General features: G+C 49.9%; 2 protein-coding genes across 3 annotated transcripts; both read right to left on the bottom strand.

The window, feature by feature from the left end:
• Positions 1–4,807: 4,807 nt before the first annotated feature.
• Positions 4,808–7,399, bottom strand: LOC108023253 (sodium channel protein Nach). The gene is made up of 8 exons (XM_017092534.3): positions 6,929–7,399; positions 6,478–6,777; positions 6,327–6,408; positions 5,867–6,149; positions 5,671–5,809; positions 5,404–5,614; positions 5,146–5,340; positions 4,808–5,091 (listed from the first exon to the last, which is right to left on the bottom strand). Exons 1-8 carry the CDS (start codon positions 7,303–7,305, stop codon positions 4,972–4,974), a joined length of 1,707 nt encoding a protein of 568 aa, XP_016948023.1. The 5' UTR covers positions 7,306–7,399; the 3' UTR covers positions 4,808–4,971.
• A 2,711-nt stretch (positions 7,400–10,110) lies between these two features.
• LOC108023591 (ankyrin repeat and LEM domain-containing protein 2 homolog) lies at positions 10,111–17,113 on the bottom strand. 2 transcript variants are annotated; one of them, XM_050887451.1, is made up of 10 exons: positions 17,056–17,113; positions 16,597–16,806; positions 13,966–14,145; positions 13,216–13,907; positions 12,985–13,137; positions 11,888–12,856; positions 11,265–11,825; positions 11,079–11,203; positions 10,885–11,016; positions 10,111–10,706 (listed from the first exon to the last, which is right to left on the bottom strand). In XM_050887451.1, the coding sequence occupies exons 2-10, from the start codon at positions 16,802–16,804 to the stop codon at positions 10,298–10,300; spliced, it is 3,429 nt and encodes a 1,142-aa protein (XP_050743408.1). In that variant the 5' UTR covers positions 16,805–16,806; positions 17,056–17,113; the 3' UTR covers positions 10,111–10,297. The 2 variants fall into 2 exon arrangements, with proteins under 2 accessions (XP_050743408.1, XP_016948684.1); XM_017093195.3 differs by lacking the exon at positions 17,056–17,113 and adding an exon at positions 16,980–17,033.
• Between the last annotated feature and the right edge of the window lie 178 nt (positions 17,114–17,291).

Below are 17,291 nucleotides of genomic sequence, written 5' to 3' on the forward strand. Positions count from 1 at the left end.
GTAGTTGTAGTAGGAGTTGGAGCTTGAATTGGAGTTTGGGGTTCCAATCAGACGAAAGGCAACTAGCGACGCGCGCGCTCTTTGTCGCCTTCTCTGTCTCTCTCGCACGCTCTCTGCCTCTGCCTCGCATTACGTATACGCCGAACAACGTAAAACTTAAACCGGCATTTTGTTAGGCGCACGTTTTGGGCCTACGAAGAGTGGGATCGAGGGGAGAGCGGGAGAGTGAGCAGGTACGGATCAGCTCAAAAGGGGCCATCAGAATTGTGTTCGAAAAGTATTGACTGGTTATCATTCAAGGCCCGACTAAGTAGGCAATAGATTTTGAAACACGAATTATCTATTCAGTATTCTATGATTGCAATTCAACTCGATTGCTTTGTTTCTGTATTTATAGAACTGTATAGAAAATTAATCAAGCACACAAAAAGCTAGTTCTAGCAATTAAATGTATGTGCTGAGGCTGGCACACAGAACTTTTTAAATTGGGAAAAGAAGTATGTATATGTTTTTCCGCTTTTTTAGCATTGTAATTCCTAAGCCTATCTCTTGCCGTTCTAGGCCCCAAGCAGCTGAGTCCGCTCCTGGAACTTTTGCATTTTCGCGTGTGCAGGAGGCAGTGCAACAACAGCAACCCCAGCGCCGCAGGAGAGTGCCGTGTGTGTGTGTGTGAGCTGCAGCTGGCAGCGAGCTTCCTACTTTATTACTGGTTTCCAACTTAATAAAATACGTGGACCGCTTGATTTACTCTCAGCAAGGATGCACAAGGGTTAAGCTGGATGGGGAGAGGGCCAAGGAAAGAGCGGATGAAGAGAGCGACTTTCTTCGCCAGCTGTTCCGCAGAGCTTCTCCCGCCGCCCTTTGTTTTTGCCTCGCATTCGCCGGCTGGGATCTCTCTTTCCCTGGCTCTCTCTCTTCCGTCGTTCTCTGCCACTCGCGCACCAGCTGTTGCTCCTTAGGCGCCAGCGTGCCCGAGTACACTGGGAGAATCGGAGTTCGAAGAAGCAAGGTACAATATTACAGGCTAGCATCCTAGTTGAGAACAGTGGCTACTAAAAACATAACAAGTAAGTAGCCAAGTAAACAAAAATAATACCAAAATGTAAAAATATATGTGCTGCTAATTGAAAATGGAACATAAGTAGCAAAGGCATATTTCCTTTGTATAACTTGGTTCCCCAAACAACCTACTTTATTTATGGAACTGCGTAAAAATACTTTTCCTATGTGCTCGGGAACGTAGAGGTACACTTCCCATGCTGACTAGTGTAGCTTAGGCCCGCAGACTGCCACCGAAATCCGTCGAGTGCAGCAACGGACGGCAGAGTGTGCTGCATCTTGTAGTTTATTGCAATTTCTTATTAATAAGCGCCTTTTATGTGGAGCCGGGCGTTAGTGCCGTCCCAGGGGCGACATTAACGTTAATAATAATAAAATGTGCAATTGCACACAGCCCGCGGAAGAGGAGCCGACCCAGCAGCGGCTCCTGGCCAACCAGTTTCGCAGACGTCGAAAGGCCCAGCTCGGCCCCACTCCCCTTCTGCAGCAGAGGTGTAAATCATTTTCTAATCGCAGCCAGCAGATCACAGGCACACGCATCAACACACACACGCGCGGACACGCCGCACACAGATACGCCGCACTCAGATACTCACGCACACAGGCCTGCGGTCGGACACTCGAGAGGCCTCGGCCCTTGTTTTTGGCACTGCACTTACTTTATGGCTACGTTGCGGGCCAAAACTTTCCAGCTTTTCGGTTTCAGGCAAAAGGACAATATTGTGGCGGCGGAGGGGGTGGCAACGGGGGAAGGGCGTGAAGGGGCTGAGCTGCCCCTTCTGAGCCAGAAGTCGAATGCAATCAAAGGGCCAGCGGAAAATGCAATCAGAAATGCAAAGGGCTTCAAGAGATCGGAAAATCTCAAGGAACCAGGAACTTTCTGGAGGCACAAACAATGCTGTTCAAAAATCAAAAGGACGTTAAAACTGAAGCAGTAAAAAGTAAAGTAAGTTGGATTTAAGTAAATTTAGCTGCCTTGTCATATGATTCTCAACAAGGAAAAGATAATATTTTTCCGCTTCAAAGGACAGATGGGTAGCGAGGAGTAGCCCCAGATTATTTCCCACTTTCCCTGGTTTCCCTGCGGCCGGGGATCTAATTCAATAAATTCATCGAATGCTCGGCTCGTAAAGGTCCCCCACAACAGGCCTGATGTGCAGTTCCGTCTGGCCGGAAAACTTTGGCGACTGCGACACTTCCCCGCCCTCCGTGGCATTTGTGTCTTCATTTCTGCATTATCCTGGCCGTCTTAATGAAGCCGGCTGTCAGCCACGCCCACCGCGTCTGCTCATTTGTTTGCCGCCCTGTTTCGCGTTTTTTGTTTTTGCGGAAGCCAGAGCACACTGTACAGAACTTCCGGTTCCGGTGCCCGTCCACATTTCAACTATTACTTGACTATTACTTGCTCCTCGGCTTTCTGGTTAGCATAGTAAACCACATTAAAATGCTTATAAAATATGTATACATAGTTACCTAAAAAATAACACAAAAAATACAAAAGGTCAGCCTATTTGGTTGTTGCCTCTGCAATATTACGTATACGCCATGGCCAGACACTGTATCTGTATCTGCCAAGCTCAAGCAACCAGGAAACCCAAGCGAATCGCCGTTAAAAATGGAAAGCCTGGGAATGGAAGTGCCCACACCTTTCCCCCAGCTAATTCTTAATTGTTTAATTAGTTTTTAACAACCCGGCGAAGGCCATCAACTGAGTCAAAGCCGTTTCATTAGTTTTAGCACTTTTATGGGCCGTTTCAGAAATGCAAATCGAAAATCCGGCACACAAGAGCTCTCCAAACGGAATGCGGAAAAGAGTTTCCTTGTTCTTTCCCCTTTTTCCGCAGTTTTGGCGGGAAAAGGGGGAAAAGCGAAGGCAGGAGATTTGGTAATTTGTTGTCCTTTTCAGGGGTATGCAAACAGCACTCTCCACCCGCTTATTTCAATTAGGTTTGCCAAATTTATTTATGCATGCGATTGCACTGGCATAAATAAATGGGAAAGCGAATTCTAAGTCACTTTTCCCGTTTTCTCCGCTTTTTTGTAAATCTAATGATTTTCAAAATACATTAGAAATACTTTTAACACTCATACACTTATTTTGGTAAATATTTTAGCCAACTAATTTATAAAGAGGGGACAAGACTTTCTTCCTAGCTCGAGTACTACTCTTCCATAAGGCTAAAATGAAATATTTTCTAGATATGAGAGGCTAGCCATTATTTTTCTCCGTGCATCCATGTATGAGCCCTTACTCATGTGTGGGCGTGTGTACATTGTCAACAAGCCCGTTAAACAGTTAACAGGCACTAATTGTTTTTTGTTTTTTGTCGGCTCACTCGGGCCGACTTCTTTTTATTTATGTTCTGATTGTTTATTTATTCCTGTTTACTTCCCCTTTAAACGGCGCGCTGGCTTTTAATCCTCGGCGGCGGGGTCATAAAGCGATCGTTGCTTCTTAATCCCGGCCCTGGAGCCGCCTCCTCTTCGCCAGGCGCTGAAAAACACAAACTATGCGGCGGTTTCATTCACAGAACTATGCAAATGGTGGTGGGGAAGTCGTGCAAATTGAATGCGCGGCTGGCGGAGCACACGGCCCGGCCACCCGGCCACCCGGCCACCCGGCCACCCGGCCACCCGGAACAGCGGAAAAGCGGAAAAGCGGGGTTCGCTGCGTACTACGCGGCTTACAACTGCAATTACAACTGCGACCACCACCCAGCTCCACCTGTTGGCCGTTGTCGGAGTCTGTCCTGCTCTCTCCCTTGCACACTCCCCCTCCCTCTCTTCCAGCCCGCGCCAGTGCTGTCAATATAGCTACTTAACTCAGCTGGTTCTTCCGTCGGTGAGGTGCACTGTGTGCGTGGCGGCAGAGCGCGAGCAGAATGGGGAGCTGTCAACAGCCTATAAATTTAATATGTATATACTTCGGTCATAATTTTCCATCGATTTTTCTACAAAGCATCTTTAATAATTATCTCGGAGCTGTTGTACACTGTTTGTGTGGCGGCAGCCAAGCAGCGGAATGGGCAACCGCCAACCTTGTTCGATACCTACTAACTCCAACTGTATTTCCGGCGAAAAGTAGTTAAATCAGAGTAAAAACCTGCTCTCCGGTCATACTATTTATAATTCAGGATACTGGAGCTATCCTTCCTAGCTATTTTTGGGCTCATAGTAGGCAGCACTGCGGGGAATTAACAATGAGCCCCTACGATGTTAACTGAAAAATGCCTTTCGCCTTTGCTGAGCTGCGGCTGAATGCCGGGGCATTCGAATTCGCGAGTGGGTTTGGGCTCGGGTCCGGGATTCGGGCTGGGAGCCACAGATGCAGCAGGCTCTGAAGACGGGAGCTTGCGGGTGGGTCGGCGGTTAGCTTGCCCCACCCCCTCCAGCTCGCCCCTTCAACCACCGCGGTGCAGTGAACCCAGGGCGCCGCTAAGTATGCAGCACTGAACCGAAGTTTAATTGGGAGCGAAGCCCATCGAAACATTCCAGCGGCAGTCGAGAGTATTTCACCATCGGTTATTTCTTTATTGCAGGTGCACATATAGGTGGTGGTACAATATATACTTAGGACAGTGTTACGAGTGTTCTCCTTCATCAGCGGCTGGTGCATGGGAAGCTGATTGTTTGATTGATTCTTCAGCGTTAGCTGTGTTCAAAACAATACTAAGCAATATATTCGGTCCTAAAGCAACTATTATAATATTTCCATTATATAAATTAACAAAATCTAAAAAGAATTCAATGCCTCTTAAGCCGTATATTTGAAATATTTTTTAGGGTTTTTGGATATTAATATATCTTTTGCTCGTTGGTTAATGCACTTGGTTGATTGATAAATTAAATATGGCATTTTAAGCGGAGAGTTTGATTTAATTTATTTGAAAAGTTTGCTACATTTCCGAGGAGCTAGGGCATGTACTGCGAATGATCGTAGGTTGTCCAGGGACTTCTTGCGTGACTGGCATATCCATAGTCGGGTAGAACCTTGGGTGTTTTATAATAGTTCCTTGTGCGGTTCGCATAGTCCTGGAAAGGAGGTTTTTATTTAACTATCAGTTTTAGTAACTCCAACGGACGTACCTTTTCGTGTTTTCTGGGATATCCGCCCAGGGGATTCTGCTGACCCGTGGATTCCTCCGCTGGTTTCACCTTCAGCACCGCCGAAGAGGGCAAATCCCCAACTCTGGGCTTCGAGTGCGATTTCAAGGTGAGTTTCAAGTCTATTTTGGGGGGTGGTTCCAGACGGATTTGCTCCTCGATCTCGTACAGCTCTTTCTGCAATTACGATTAATCGAGGTATTGAGGTTGGATATTATCCGCATCAAAGGGGAAACCCACCCGGTTTTTGTAGACCATACAGCAGGCGCGCAGGGTGAAGTAGTAGATGATCTCCACACCCGAGAGCAGCGAAAAGCCGAGAAAGAGACTGGCGATGCCGCCGAAGGACACCAGCAGGTCCACCCAGCCGAAGAGGACCTCTCGTTTGTAGCGGATGATAGGCCAGGTGAGGAACTCCACCAGCACTCCCTCGGCTTCTGGTCGGTCCACTCTGAAAAATGGACAAGGCTTGGTAGCTTCCTTGGAAAAACATTCGACTCTGCTAACATTTTGATGAGCTTGTCTATGTTGAAGACCGTCTTCGAGCAGCTGAGCTCGCACTGCAGACAGTCCTTGATGTTGGTGATGTTCGTCTTGAATTCGTCCAGGCAATCGAAGTCCTTGACCATGCACATGGGCACGTTGGCTGCAAGGATCAGAGGGGTGTGAGGTCAAATGGCACTGGCGATCCCTGAGCTCCCACCTATGGGCTTGTAGAAGGGCGGGTTGCACTTGCAGAGCTTGATGGCCTTGTTCATGCGGCACTGCTTCATGCAGGAGGAGAAGGTGTACGCGTCCGGGAAGTAGTTCAGCTTCACCTCGTCGCTGAAGATGCACTTCCGCTGGCCAATGGACAGCTGGCGGGCGTCGTCCGTGGTGTAGGTGTTCTTCTTGGAGATCCTCACCTCCACCAGCTGCGGCTCCGACCAATCGATCTGCGCATTGAAGTCCGAACCGAAGTACTCCTCGTTCGAGAAGATGAAGATCTGCTTGGGAAGAAACCATCATATAAGGAAGAGCCCTTCTCAAGAGCCCAAAAACTGAAGAGTTCGCGAGATCATTTTGAGACCACAATGCTTCACTCGAATGTTACTGAACTGATCAACAGCTCTTCGTTCCCCTGGAACTGAAGAATTCGCGGTATGATGCTAGCGACTACTTACACTCGAGGTGCTGTTGGGCACAAAGAAGAGCGCCCACTTCTTGTCCGTTTCGTAGAGGTCGTGAGGTGCCCCTGTCTTGACGCTGCAATAAGGCGTGCAAAAGCAGATACCCTGTAGAAGCCAGATCCTAGCCAGACCCCGTGATACTCACTCCTCCGTGGCCGTGGACTTGAACCTGCTGTTGAAGGCGTAGCAGAAGCCGTGCTCCGTGTAGATGGGCTCGAAGTGGTCGCAGCAGGGTATCTCCTCGTCGCGGTACTTGCAGGACACGAAGGTGTTCTCGCAGCTGATGTGCCCCTCGAAGGCCCACTCCCGGATGGTTTTCGCATCCAGCAGGTTCTGCGGAATCGGCTGGGACAGCACCTTGGCGTCCCGGATGCTCTCGAAGTTCAGGGAGGTCAGCAGGCGCAGGAACGGGGTGTACATTTGGGCCTGGGCCTCGTCGTAGTTGCTAATCGGGTTTGATAGGCACGGAAAGTAAGATGTAATACCCCCGATAGTGAAGTAGAAAAGTTTCCACACAAGGAAGTCGTTTAAATTTGTGAATATAGGGCAACTATAGTTTTCAAGCACAACTGTACTGGCTAATATGGAGTACTCACGCCAGGGTGTTGTACACCTTCTCGTAGGTCTTTTCGTGGTCGAAGGCCGCCTCCGGGCAGACGACGGTGGTGGGAAAGACCACGTTCTGGTTGTGGAAGTCGGTGTCCAGGCCCGTGATGGTCGGATTGGTCTGGAACTTCTCCCAGAGGCTCATGATGATGACCAGTGCGGTGACCGCGCCGATCGACGTGAAGCAGAACCACATGAACTTCTCGCCGATGGGCCGGCCCGTCTCGGCGATGTAGCGCACTCCGTGGAGCGTCGAGTTCTGGAAGAACTCCTTGGTCTGGTAGATGAGGCTGCGCCGAAAGATGACCAGTGTCTGCAGGCCGCGCTGCCTCCGGGACTCCGGCGGGTGGCGTTTCTCTTGCGGCATTTCCGTTTCAGGAACATCGCTCGCCCAGCGGCTTGGAATCGAACTCAAAGCAGATGCCCTGGCATCCGGTCCAAAGTCAGCGCCCAGACTGAATAACGCCGGGCCCTACAGTAGCAACTCCGAATCGATGCCTGGCTCATTAGCCCACCTGCGTGCGGCTCCATTTGCGGGTCCTAAAAGCCTTTCATTGTTTATGTAACGCCGCTTGCATGCCTCTGATTGCTGCCCCGAATCGGGGCAGTTAACGTGGCCTATCTAGATCTATATGTGTGCCCTGGAATAATCTCGGCTATGGGCACCTGATATTTATAAAACGGTTCGACATTCCAATGTTTTAGGCTTACCGAGGGATTTTTAACGCTTTGAATGGAGGACCATATAACATATTACAATAAAGTGAAATGATATGAATATATGTATTATATTATGCAATATTATTATTTAGGCTTGTATTACGCTAATAAACAATAATAGGCTGTGGTTATAAATACGAAAAATGCTTGAATTCTCCACAGAAAGTAACTTAGAATATAGTAAACTAGTTGGGGCTTGCAGTGTGTCTATAACTCGGCTGGCAGAAACTGGGGGCCCTGCCAACCTTTACGTAACGCCCCTGACTGGATTAAGGTCAGGGACTGGCCCTGATTCCTGCGCAGTTGTGGGTTAGTCCGGCTGCCGAGTGCAGCTGGACAAATGCGACGGGCTAATTGGTCGGGGCTGTCTGAGCGGCTTCCGGCGCCGCCTTGCATTCCGCAAGAATCGCGTATTCCCGGGGATAGGGATAGGGATAGGGATAGGGATAGGACCTGGGCCTGGGATCGGGATGCCCAGGCCACTCCACTGCAAGCCACTTCACTCCAAGGATCGGGGGAACTTCACAAGTTTTGTGTGAACTCCTGACACGGCCCAGACCCTCTTCCCAGTTTTGGGCTTCCTCCTGCTTTTTTGTTTTGCTTAATCGTCGAGTGTTCTCAAGTTTCACAAAGAGTCCAGAAATGGGTTTTGAATTTTCGGGACTTCGGGCCTTCGGTTCGGCTGTGGACTGGGACCGAGTCTGAGTCTGGGGCGAACAAAAGGACTGCTGGAATGAGTTGACCCTGATGGCGGTGGTCAGATAATCGGAGCCACTGGCGCCAGTCGGAGGGGGTCCCTTGTACCCCGCCTTAACCCTCCGAGCGCGGGGCATTGCATATAATATGTTGGTGTGTCTGTGGGCTAATGAACAATTTGTGTTATTGATATTCCCCATTTTATCGATGGCATTATTACACGTGTAAGGTGGAGTAGTTTTGGGAACGATTGGCCTTCTTGGACAGTCGTTTTATGACTGTTTTTAAGCCCGCAATGACCATCTTGGGTTAAAAACTCCTAACGGACCCTGGCATAAATTATCCAGCCCCAAGGACCCGGGCCTGCACCTGCGATGCCAGAAAAAAGGTAAAAGAAGGGAAATATCTACAGCGTTAATAAAAAGTCAAGTATCTCAATTGCCCTTATATGAGACATCCCACAAAGAAAAATTGTTATAGTGGCAATCACCAGTAGTTCGAAATTACATGAGAAAATACGGACTATAAAAATATAAATTTTCAAGGGACCAATGTTTCAACAAAGAGTGGGTTTAACCGATAAGGCATATCCCTTTCTGTATAATGGTGGCTTTGCGACCCACTTATGGGGCAGCACTGAACTCCCGCGACCGCCCTCCAAAACACCGCCTTAAGGCCTCTCAATTTGCTTCGCTTTTAGCATTCTGCCCCGGCCGGCTTCTTATCAGCGATCATTTGTCAAAGCCCTGCCATTGAAAAGTTGCCCGACCACTGGGCGAAACGGCAATTGCAACAAATTTGTTCGCTACTCCTCTGGACTCTCGGACCCTCTGGACCTCGCCCCACAGGCCACATGCCCCACCGCCTTCTGCTCCAGTTGACAAAAGAGGAGCAGAAAACAAGAGACACCAGGACAGCAGTGCTGGCGAAAGGGACGACCCAACTATACCCTGGGAGGGCCGAAAGTTGGAGAAAGTGAACAACTGTTGCCTACTTTTAGTCGCCTATTCGGGGAACTAAAACGGTTGCCTACTTTTAGACACCTTTAGGGAATTTTTAAAGTTCAACTGAATTTTAAACAATTTTTAGGGAAATAATATGATTTTAGCTTTAAGAAAACGTTTTTCGTGTTCATGCTTCACTTTGCAAACTTAAAATGGGAAAATAAAAACGAAATTAAAATATAATGTTGGTTGATACTCGGTCACGAATGCCGGGTGGAATGCCGGGTATACCCAATGTAATCCAAGATCGCTGGACACCCTCGTCGAGGGCACTCTCATAAATAAGAAATTGAGAGTAACGAGACATGGTGGGGATCGCCGAGGAATCCCCATGAGCTGGGCTAGAATCTATGGGTATACTGGCTTCGATAAACATTTTTTCTTTCCTTTCTTTTCGATTCTGCTTGCTTTGTCGTTTTTCCCCGGGCCGAGTGGTTTCAGTTTCTCGTTTTGCATTGCATCGGGCAGCAAGATCGATCGGTGGCGAAGAATGCTCCTTTGAGCCCCGATCTTGCATGCGTTCAGGTGTCCATTCCACTGTCCGTCCCTTTGTGTGATTAATGGTAATTGCTTTTATGGCTTTCTACGGTGCTGCTCTACCACAATTTGTTGCGCTAATTTCGCTTTTAGTCGCAGTCCTCCTGCGAAATAAATTTAAAAAGTATTTAGAAAGGCACTTGACTCATCAGCTGGCAAAATAAAAAGCTTGCTTTTTGGCAAATTTAATACCCATAAAATTATGAACCAAAATATTTAAATAAGTAAAAAAATATTAATTTTTATGTATTTCATAATAAGGTTTACGACAATCTATAATTCATATTACATGCCAGACTCGAAATTCCATCGAAAATCGTTCCATTTTTATAATTTAAAACGTTAACTTCACTGTTTTATTTCTCTCTTGTAAAATGTAGGTTAAAAAAAGGTTATGGGATACTAATGGGCGTATCTGCTGCCGATCGGCGTCCCATCCACCTCCTCATCGGCCGTCTCGCGGTATTGGCTAAACAGTCCGCGCATCTTGTTCAGCGGCGTTTTGAATGTCCGCGTCGCCGCCGCCAGGGCAGCGAAACCCAAGGCCGGCGGCGAGGGGGCTGCAACGACTCCGCCGTTCGTGGCGGTACCCACTTGAACTTGAATACTGGCGGCGGACGGAGTACGCTGCAGGCGAGGTGGCGTCGAAGGCCCGGGTCCGGAGCCACGTCTCCCAGCGGCTAGGGCGTTCAGCTTGGGCGTGGCCAGGATCCGCTTGGAATGCAGCGATGGCTGGCTGTTGTGGTTAGCACTTGTTGCCGGTAGCCAAGGGTCCGGCTTTTGTACCTTCACGTTCTTCGGCGAGGGAAAGCTGTAAGAGGTGACCAAAAATATTATAATACACTATTTAAGAAAACGATGAACAATTGTGGTTTAATAAGGACAAAATCAGGGAACGAGGGAAGAAATAGCAAAAGGCTATAGGTGCACCGATGTTTTACTAATTAAATACAAGAGGATGATATAATTAATGATCACAGTTGACTCACAGATTCATTTCGGCACTGGAGAAGCTCTCCATGGCAGTCTTCCAGGCGAAGACATGCGGCAGTGTCTCCTTCTCCACGTCTATGTTGGAAAGGGCCTTCAGCACATCCAAATCCCGCTTGGTCGGCTCGTTTCTGCAAGGCGAATGGTGCGTTGAATATACATAGGAGAGAGTCAAATGTAAGAGGAGTCCCACCCAAATATGAACAGATCGTAGGGAGGCTCTAGATCCACGGACATGCGCGGCGACAGGCTCTCTGGCGGCGTTCGGAAGTTGTCCTCGTCCTCGCTGCTGCTCTCGTTCGGCAACTTGCAGTCGTACTGGTGAAAACAAAACAAAATGATTAGGTATAATAATTCGTAAATACACTTTGTAGCTTACAAAGTTGTCGTATTCGTCGCTGTCCTCGTCCTCGTCGTCGCTGGGATGCGCCACGACGGCTGTCCTCGGCGCCCCGAAGCTGGACGCCCCCAGATTTAGCGAGACGTGCATGGCGGTGGTTCCCGTTCCCGTGGATGCCAATGCCGAAGACGCTGTGTCCAGCGACAGCGACTGAGACTGAATGGCGGCCGTCAAGAGCGACTTGGTGCGCTTGCGGCGACTGGTCTTCCGACTGAGATTGGCGTCCCACAGGCAGACGCATCCCTGCTCCGTCTCCCAGGCGGCGGAGCACAGCTCTTCGGTCTTCAGAGTGTCCGGCAGGTGTACGGCGCTAGTGGGGGCCTGCTCCAGCATCAGCAGCAGGCTGCCACATACGCAGCCCAAATGCTGCTCCCGGCCGCCCTCGTCACCCAGCAGTTGCCGCAAGGAACGAAGCATCTGCAGCAGCTGCAGGCGCATGGCCACGCTCACCTCCTGGGAATGGGTCACATAGCTGGCCACCAGGTGGGCGATGCGCGAGTGCACTTTGCTAAAGTCCACGCTTATGAAGCGGGCATCATCCTGCAAGGTTTACAACATGTTAGCTTCGATGGTATATTCCTGTTTTTGAGAGAGCAACAAACCTTAAAGCTGACAATCAGCGATTTCAGTCTTTTGAGCTCGCAGAGCAGCGTGTCGTTGATGGACACCATGTTGCCGATCTTGTTGATCATCGTTTTGGTGATGCGCTTGGCAAACACCTGCAGCGACTTCTCCACGCATGTGTACGGGGTCATGACCCCGGCGGATGGCGAACTCGCCGCCGCAGCCGCATTCCTGTCCTTGCGCGATTGCTGCTGCTGATCGCCCGCCATCAAATCCAAATACTGATGCAGATGGGAGAAGTTCCAGACCGTTTCCGCCTTCTCCGCCAGCTGTTCCGTCCTGTCCAAGAAGTACGCCTCCAGGCGGCCCAAGCCGTCGGGCGAGCAAATGTCGACGAAGGAGTCGAGGAAGTCCCAGTACTCGCGCCACTCCAGCTGCTCCTGGCGCGCCAGTTCGCGGCCCACCACCTCCAGGCCCTTCTCGATGTCCGAGTTCTTGATGTGCCGCTCGCGGAAGCTGTCGTTCAGCGACGCATTCATGCTGCGGCTCAGACTCATGTCCAGCAACATGGAATCGTCAGCCATCGAGGCGAAGCTGTGGTTGTTGCGGTAGGCCATGAATAAATCCGGTTTCATCTGGCGTATGGGTGTGGCAGGGAACTCCAGCGGATACGCAGGCTTGACGTTGTTGTTGTTGTTGTTCTCGCACTCACTGGTGCCATTGGTCGCGTTCGGCGGGCGTTTTGGAGAGCTGGTGGTCGCCGCCATCGGACCGAAGAGTACCCGACGCCCCGCAATGACGGGACTCGAGGTGCTCGGCGTCACCTTCACCGGCGAGCTGAATGGCGAGCTGGCCAGCGGCGACATCACATTGCTGTTTACTCTCGGCGGCGTCTTCCAGCGGCGGTAGAAGTTCATGGCCTTCTCGCGGGACATGGGTCCCGCCAGCGCACTGATTGTCAGGTCCACGCTCAGGCCCTCGCACTCGTCCGTCTTCTGCTGCAGGTTCTGGAAAACACGAGCACATTAGCTTGTAATTCAATATGCAGAAAAAAGTAACTCCCTCATGCGGGGGTGGCACAGGGAGTGTCAAATGCAAAGTATTTGCACTCATTGCATTGCAAACAGGCACTCACCGGTGGGTCTTTGGGCGAGAACGGTTTACCCACTTTCGGGGGCAGTGTGTTAGACGAAGCCCTCATTACAGGCACGAAGTGCGGGTCATGCAGGAGCAGCTCCAGCTTTACGATGGTCACATGGGCGGCCTGCGCATTACGCTGGCAGATGATCTGCAGGACGAAGAGCAAGACAGGTTACATATAGGTTATTGATGGGCGATAGGGACGGGCTCCCAACTGGTAACTCACTTCCCTGGGCTCCTTGCCCTCGTGGTTCTTCAGCGACTTGCACTCCGGATACGTGATGAGCAGCTCGACCATGGCCACATGGCCGTTCTTGGCGGCAAAGTGGAGCGGCGTCTCGCCACGCGCCTTGTCCGGCATGTTTAGGTAGTAGTCCAGCAGGCTCTTGTTTAGGTCGGAGCACATCTTGCCGCTGCCCTTCTTGCCCACATACAGCTGGGCGAACTCCCGGTCCGAAATGGTCTTCAGCAGCAGCTGCGCGATCCTGGCCTTGTTGACCTGGGCACAGATGTGCATGGCGTTGTAGCGACAGCCCTCCTTCAGGCTGGTCGGCTTGTCGCCGCTGCTGATCAGGAATCGGGGGTTCTCCCATATGATCCGCTTGACCCGCTCGATGTGGCCCCCCTCGATTTGCTTGCGAAACTCCACCAGTTCCTGTTTGGTGGGCGCCCGGAAGGGAGGACGTTCTCCGAACAAATCCTGCTGCTGTTGCTGCTGCTGCTGCTGTTGGCGTCCATTGGCAATGATGTGGCTGCTGGTGCTGCTCGGCGAGGAGGTGGGCGAGCTGCTGAGCAGCAGGCTGGACATCGAGGGACTACTGCTCCCGCCGCCTGCTCCCGTCGGCGAGGAGGAGCACGAACTGTCCGTGGAGCCCGACGAGCTCTTGTACCCGTTGCCGCCGCTCAGCGGAATGGGCTCTAAAATGTGACGGTATTAGTATTGAACAGCACTATATAGGTACAGATGTATACTCACTGCTTTCGGACTTGGCCTTGCCAAAGCGCTTGAGCGCCTCGATGCTCTCGAACCCGAACTGGACGTAGCTCTCCGCCTGCTCCAGGTTGGGGAACTCGCGCAGGCGGGCCTCCTTGTAGTGCCGCAGGACGTCCAGCGCCTTGGATTTGTCGGTGAAGACCAGCCACAGGGGCGAGTCCGCTGCTCCGCCGTGACGAGCGTGGTGGTGATGTGTGGGCATCCAGAGGAATAGACCATTAATAAGTGAGCTGGCTCGGCCGGTTGGTCGGTCACGCCACCGGTTGGGCGAATGGGGAGCAGTGGACGGCGAACGGCGCACGAGTCGCGAATGCCGAGGATTGTGGGGAGCAAAACAAAACCGAAACAAATGGGAGGGGGCGTTGGGTGGCGTGGTACGTGCGTGTGACGCAGTTGTTGGCACAGCGCCCTGCCTTATCGGGAGTATCACCAGTTTGGGCCTCAAGTCGCCACAGATTGCACAGATTATGTCGAGTTTACTGGGTCAAGAGCTTGATAGGGATCTCAGAGTAATATCTATATCCCCAGATACTTCGTAAAACAACAAATGTCTAGGATCTGTGATAAAGTATCACAGAGTACTTGATTGTTTATATTACATGTATTTATTAGTTATGTTTTGTACATTCTAGCAGACACCTTCAGAACCCGCGATCACTCGCGGCTAACTAGCCCACTTCAATCTCACTTGTCGAATTTATAAAACAGAGGCGGATATATATTTAGATCGCAGCTGTGGCGTACAACATCTCATACACTTTTCTCAGCTCTGCCCCTCGAAACTAGCGAGTGTGCCATAATTAAATTTACTTTCAACTCTTCGCACTGTGCGAGCAAAACAAAAGCAGAAATAAACCCATCGTCTGGTGTCCCCAGTTCTAATCGAAGATCTGATGAAGCCAAATAGTAAGGCATAAAACACGTTCTGTTGGACTAGACACTAGTAGTTGTAATTAGGCTTCTTGCACGGAGAGATTACTTTTATTTATTTCGAACAGCTGGGGGAGTTCTGGTCATAGGTAAATTATGGTCGTTATTACTTGTTGATGGTTTATATAAACCCATAGCTATCTTCAATATATGTATCTAAAATGTGTTTATTTCAAGTTCTCTTTTTAGGGTACCCCATGAGTCGACTTCATCAGTTTTCCATCTTTTAGCTCTCTTTTGGCCGTTTGTTTTTTATTTCTGGGCAACGACTGCTGACTTGGGCCAAATGACGGGGACCAGGCACCGGGCCCCGGGGAAAGGGACTGGCACTGGGACTGGGACTGGCACTACCCACAACAACACCAGCCGGCAAAGCTGGGGGTGTATAAATATGGGACCCGGGACGCCAAGTTACGCGCACACGCTTTTTCGGGTTTCTTGCTCTGCAGCTTGCAGTATAAATAACCCGTAAGATACCGACTGATACACAGATACATCCGCATTGGGAGTTTAAAATTGTTTCAGCTCTCTTAAAATACTGTTGCGATTTCTTACAAGGGAAAAGAAATGACAAAAATCAAAATAATCAAACTTGAAAATACATTTTCAAGTAAGTGAAATAATTTTCATCTCCACTTTAAAGTAATCTTCATCAGTAAGGAAAAATCCAGTATCTTGACCGCAGCTGTGCGACTGTTGGAAGGAGGGCGATGGGGCGGAGGGGAGAATGCGACGGGTCAAGGTCCTGTAATGCATCCGTTCGGGCCCTGCCTGGAATGGGCATTGGAAGGGGCGGTGGAGTGAACCCGCCCCAATCGGTTATTGTTTTCCAAGCGCATTTAATTGGATTAAAGTGAGAAGGAGATGGCGGCAGTAAACGAGAGCGGGACAGTTGCGCCTAATTAAGCAGGTAATTGCAATCGCTCGCCATTTGTTTATAATTAAATCGAAAGACCGCTCCCAGACAAGGAAATCGACTGTGCGAGCGAGACGGCTGCGCAAGCCGCGATTATTTTTTTCTCTACTTCTCGATTCCCAGAAGATTTGAACACACACACGGACACTTCTTCATGGGCAGTTAGTCATGGCGCGGAATAACAGCGAACTGACACAGAGAGGGGAAGTCCCGAAGAGGCAATACCGTGGATATCTACTCCCTATACATCTGTAATTTCATTTACTATCGTAATATTTCGTGGTGCAACAGATGGGGCGGCTCTTTATTTGTTATGCACAAGAATGTCCTTGTCAACTGGAAAAAATCCATTCCTCTGATGAAACAATCCGAGCTGCAATAAACCCCTAAGTTTCATATGGAAGGGGTGGTAAAAAAACTGATCTTGTAGGCCTTCAAACCCAAAACAAACTCCAGGCGGTTTCGGACATGAATATGCTTGTTGCTTCGGCAAATTTCCAAAGAAAAAGGGGTTCATTTCGATCGCGAAATATCCTGTCGTTTTTAAATCCTCTTCAATAAAAAACTGCCCTCTTTGAAAGTACGACTATAAAGCTTATTGAAAACTACCTATGGGTGTATTTACTTATTATCTATGAAAGAGTTCCCAACCACGAACTGACCCAGAACCACTCACGCCCGCCCACTACAGGGTATCACAACAGCAACAAGCGGCAGATAACTGGAACGCCACACACACACCCTCACTCCGTCTCGCTCCTACTTACGTGGAAAGTCGGGATCCTCGTACTTGACGGCATCCTCCGGGTTACCCGGTTGGCAGGCCGTTCCCGAACCGGGTGGCGATCCGGACTCCGACGATGACGCCGGAGCGGTCGGCTTTATGTTCACCGCCGCAATGGAGCCCGCACAGTGGGACGCCAGGCCCTCAATCAGTCCCGTCGTCGGGATGTAGACCCCGAAATAGGTCGCCATCTCTGCGAAAAATGGCGGATGCCAGGCAAGAAAACGGTAAAACAATGGTAGTATCACGAAATTCCAGGCGACGCAACCGCTGCTCTGCCTTCTCTGCCACAGCGACGCCACTCAAATATAAACACTCAAAAAAAACGGAACGGCCCACGCACTCCGACGGCGAAACGACGCGAACCTTTTACCAAGTTGGTCGAACTCCACGATCCACCGAGTTCACAGAACTTTGGCAAAACACATCTCCTTGTTCTTACCTCTTAATACATGGAAACAAATATGCACAAACAAAAAATGTGCACAACAGTGCGACCGCCCTGCTGACAATGGGAAATACCAACGGCACGGAAGGAAAATACCAGCAAATACCGACGAAGTAGAGGGCACTCTGGGTGTTCTTCTTCCCCTGCCTTTGGGTATCGAAAACTGCAGTTAACCCACTGTTGAACTCATTGCTTATTTTCAGTAACTTATTTTCATAACGTATTTCCAA

This window comes from Drosophila biarmipes, chromosome X (genome assembly GCF_025231255.1).
Source record: "Drosophila biarmipes strain raj3 chromosome X, RU_DBia_V1.1, whole genome shotgun sequence".
NCBI classification, from domain to species: Eukaryota; Metazoa; Arthropoda; class Insecta; order Diptera; family Drosophilidae; genus Drosophila; species Drosophila biarmipes.

Bases quoted from the DNA above. Each gene is read 5' to 3' on its own strand.
- LOC108023253 (XM_017092534.3), bottom strand. From the start codon at position 7,305: ATGCCGCAAGAGAAACGCCACCCGCCGGAGTCCCGGAGGCAGCGCGGC. The intron at 6,150-6,326 runs GTAAGTAGTCGC...CTTCCCAAGCAG, and splicing joins TGCCCAACAGCACCTCGAGT to ATCTTCATCTTCTCGAACGA. The intron at 5,810-5,866 runs GTGGGAGCTCAG...TGATCCTTGCAG, and splicing joins GCCCTTCTACAAGCCCATAG to CCAACGTGCCCATGTGCATG.
- LOC108023591 (XM_050887451.1), bottom strand. From the start codon at position 16,804: ATGGCGACCTATTTCGGGGTCTACATCCCGACGACGGGACTGATTGAG. The intron at 13,138-13,215 runs GTGAGTTACCAG...TTCGTCCTGCAG, and splicing joins AGGGCAAGGAGCCCAGGGAA to ATCATCTGCCAGCGTAATGC. The intron at 10,707-10,884 runs GTGAGTCAACTG...CACCTCTTACAG, and splicing joins TCCAGTGCCGAAATGAATCT to CTTTCCCTCGCCGAAGAACG.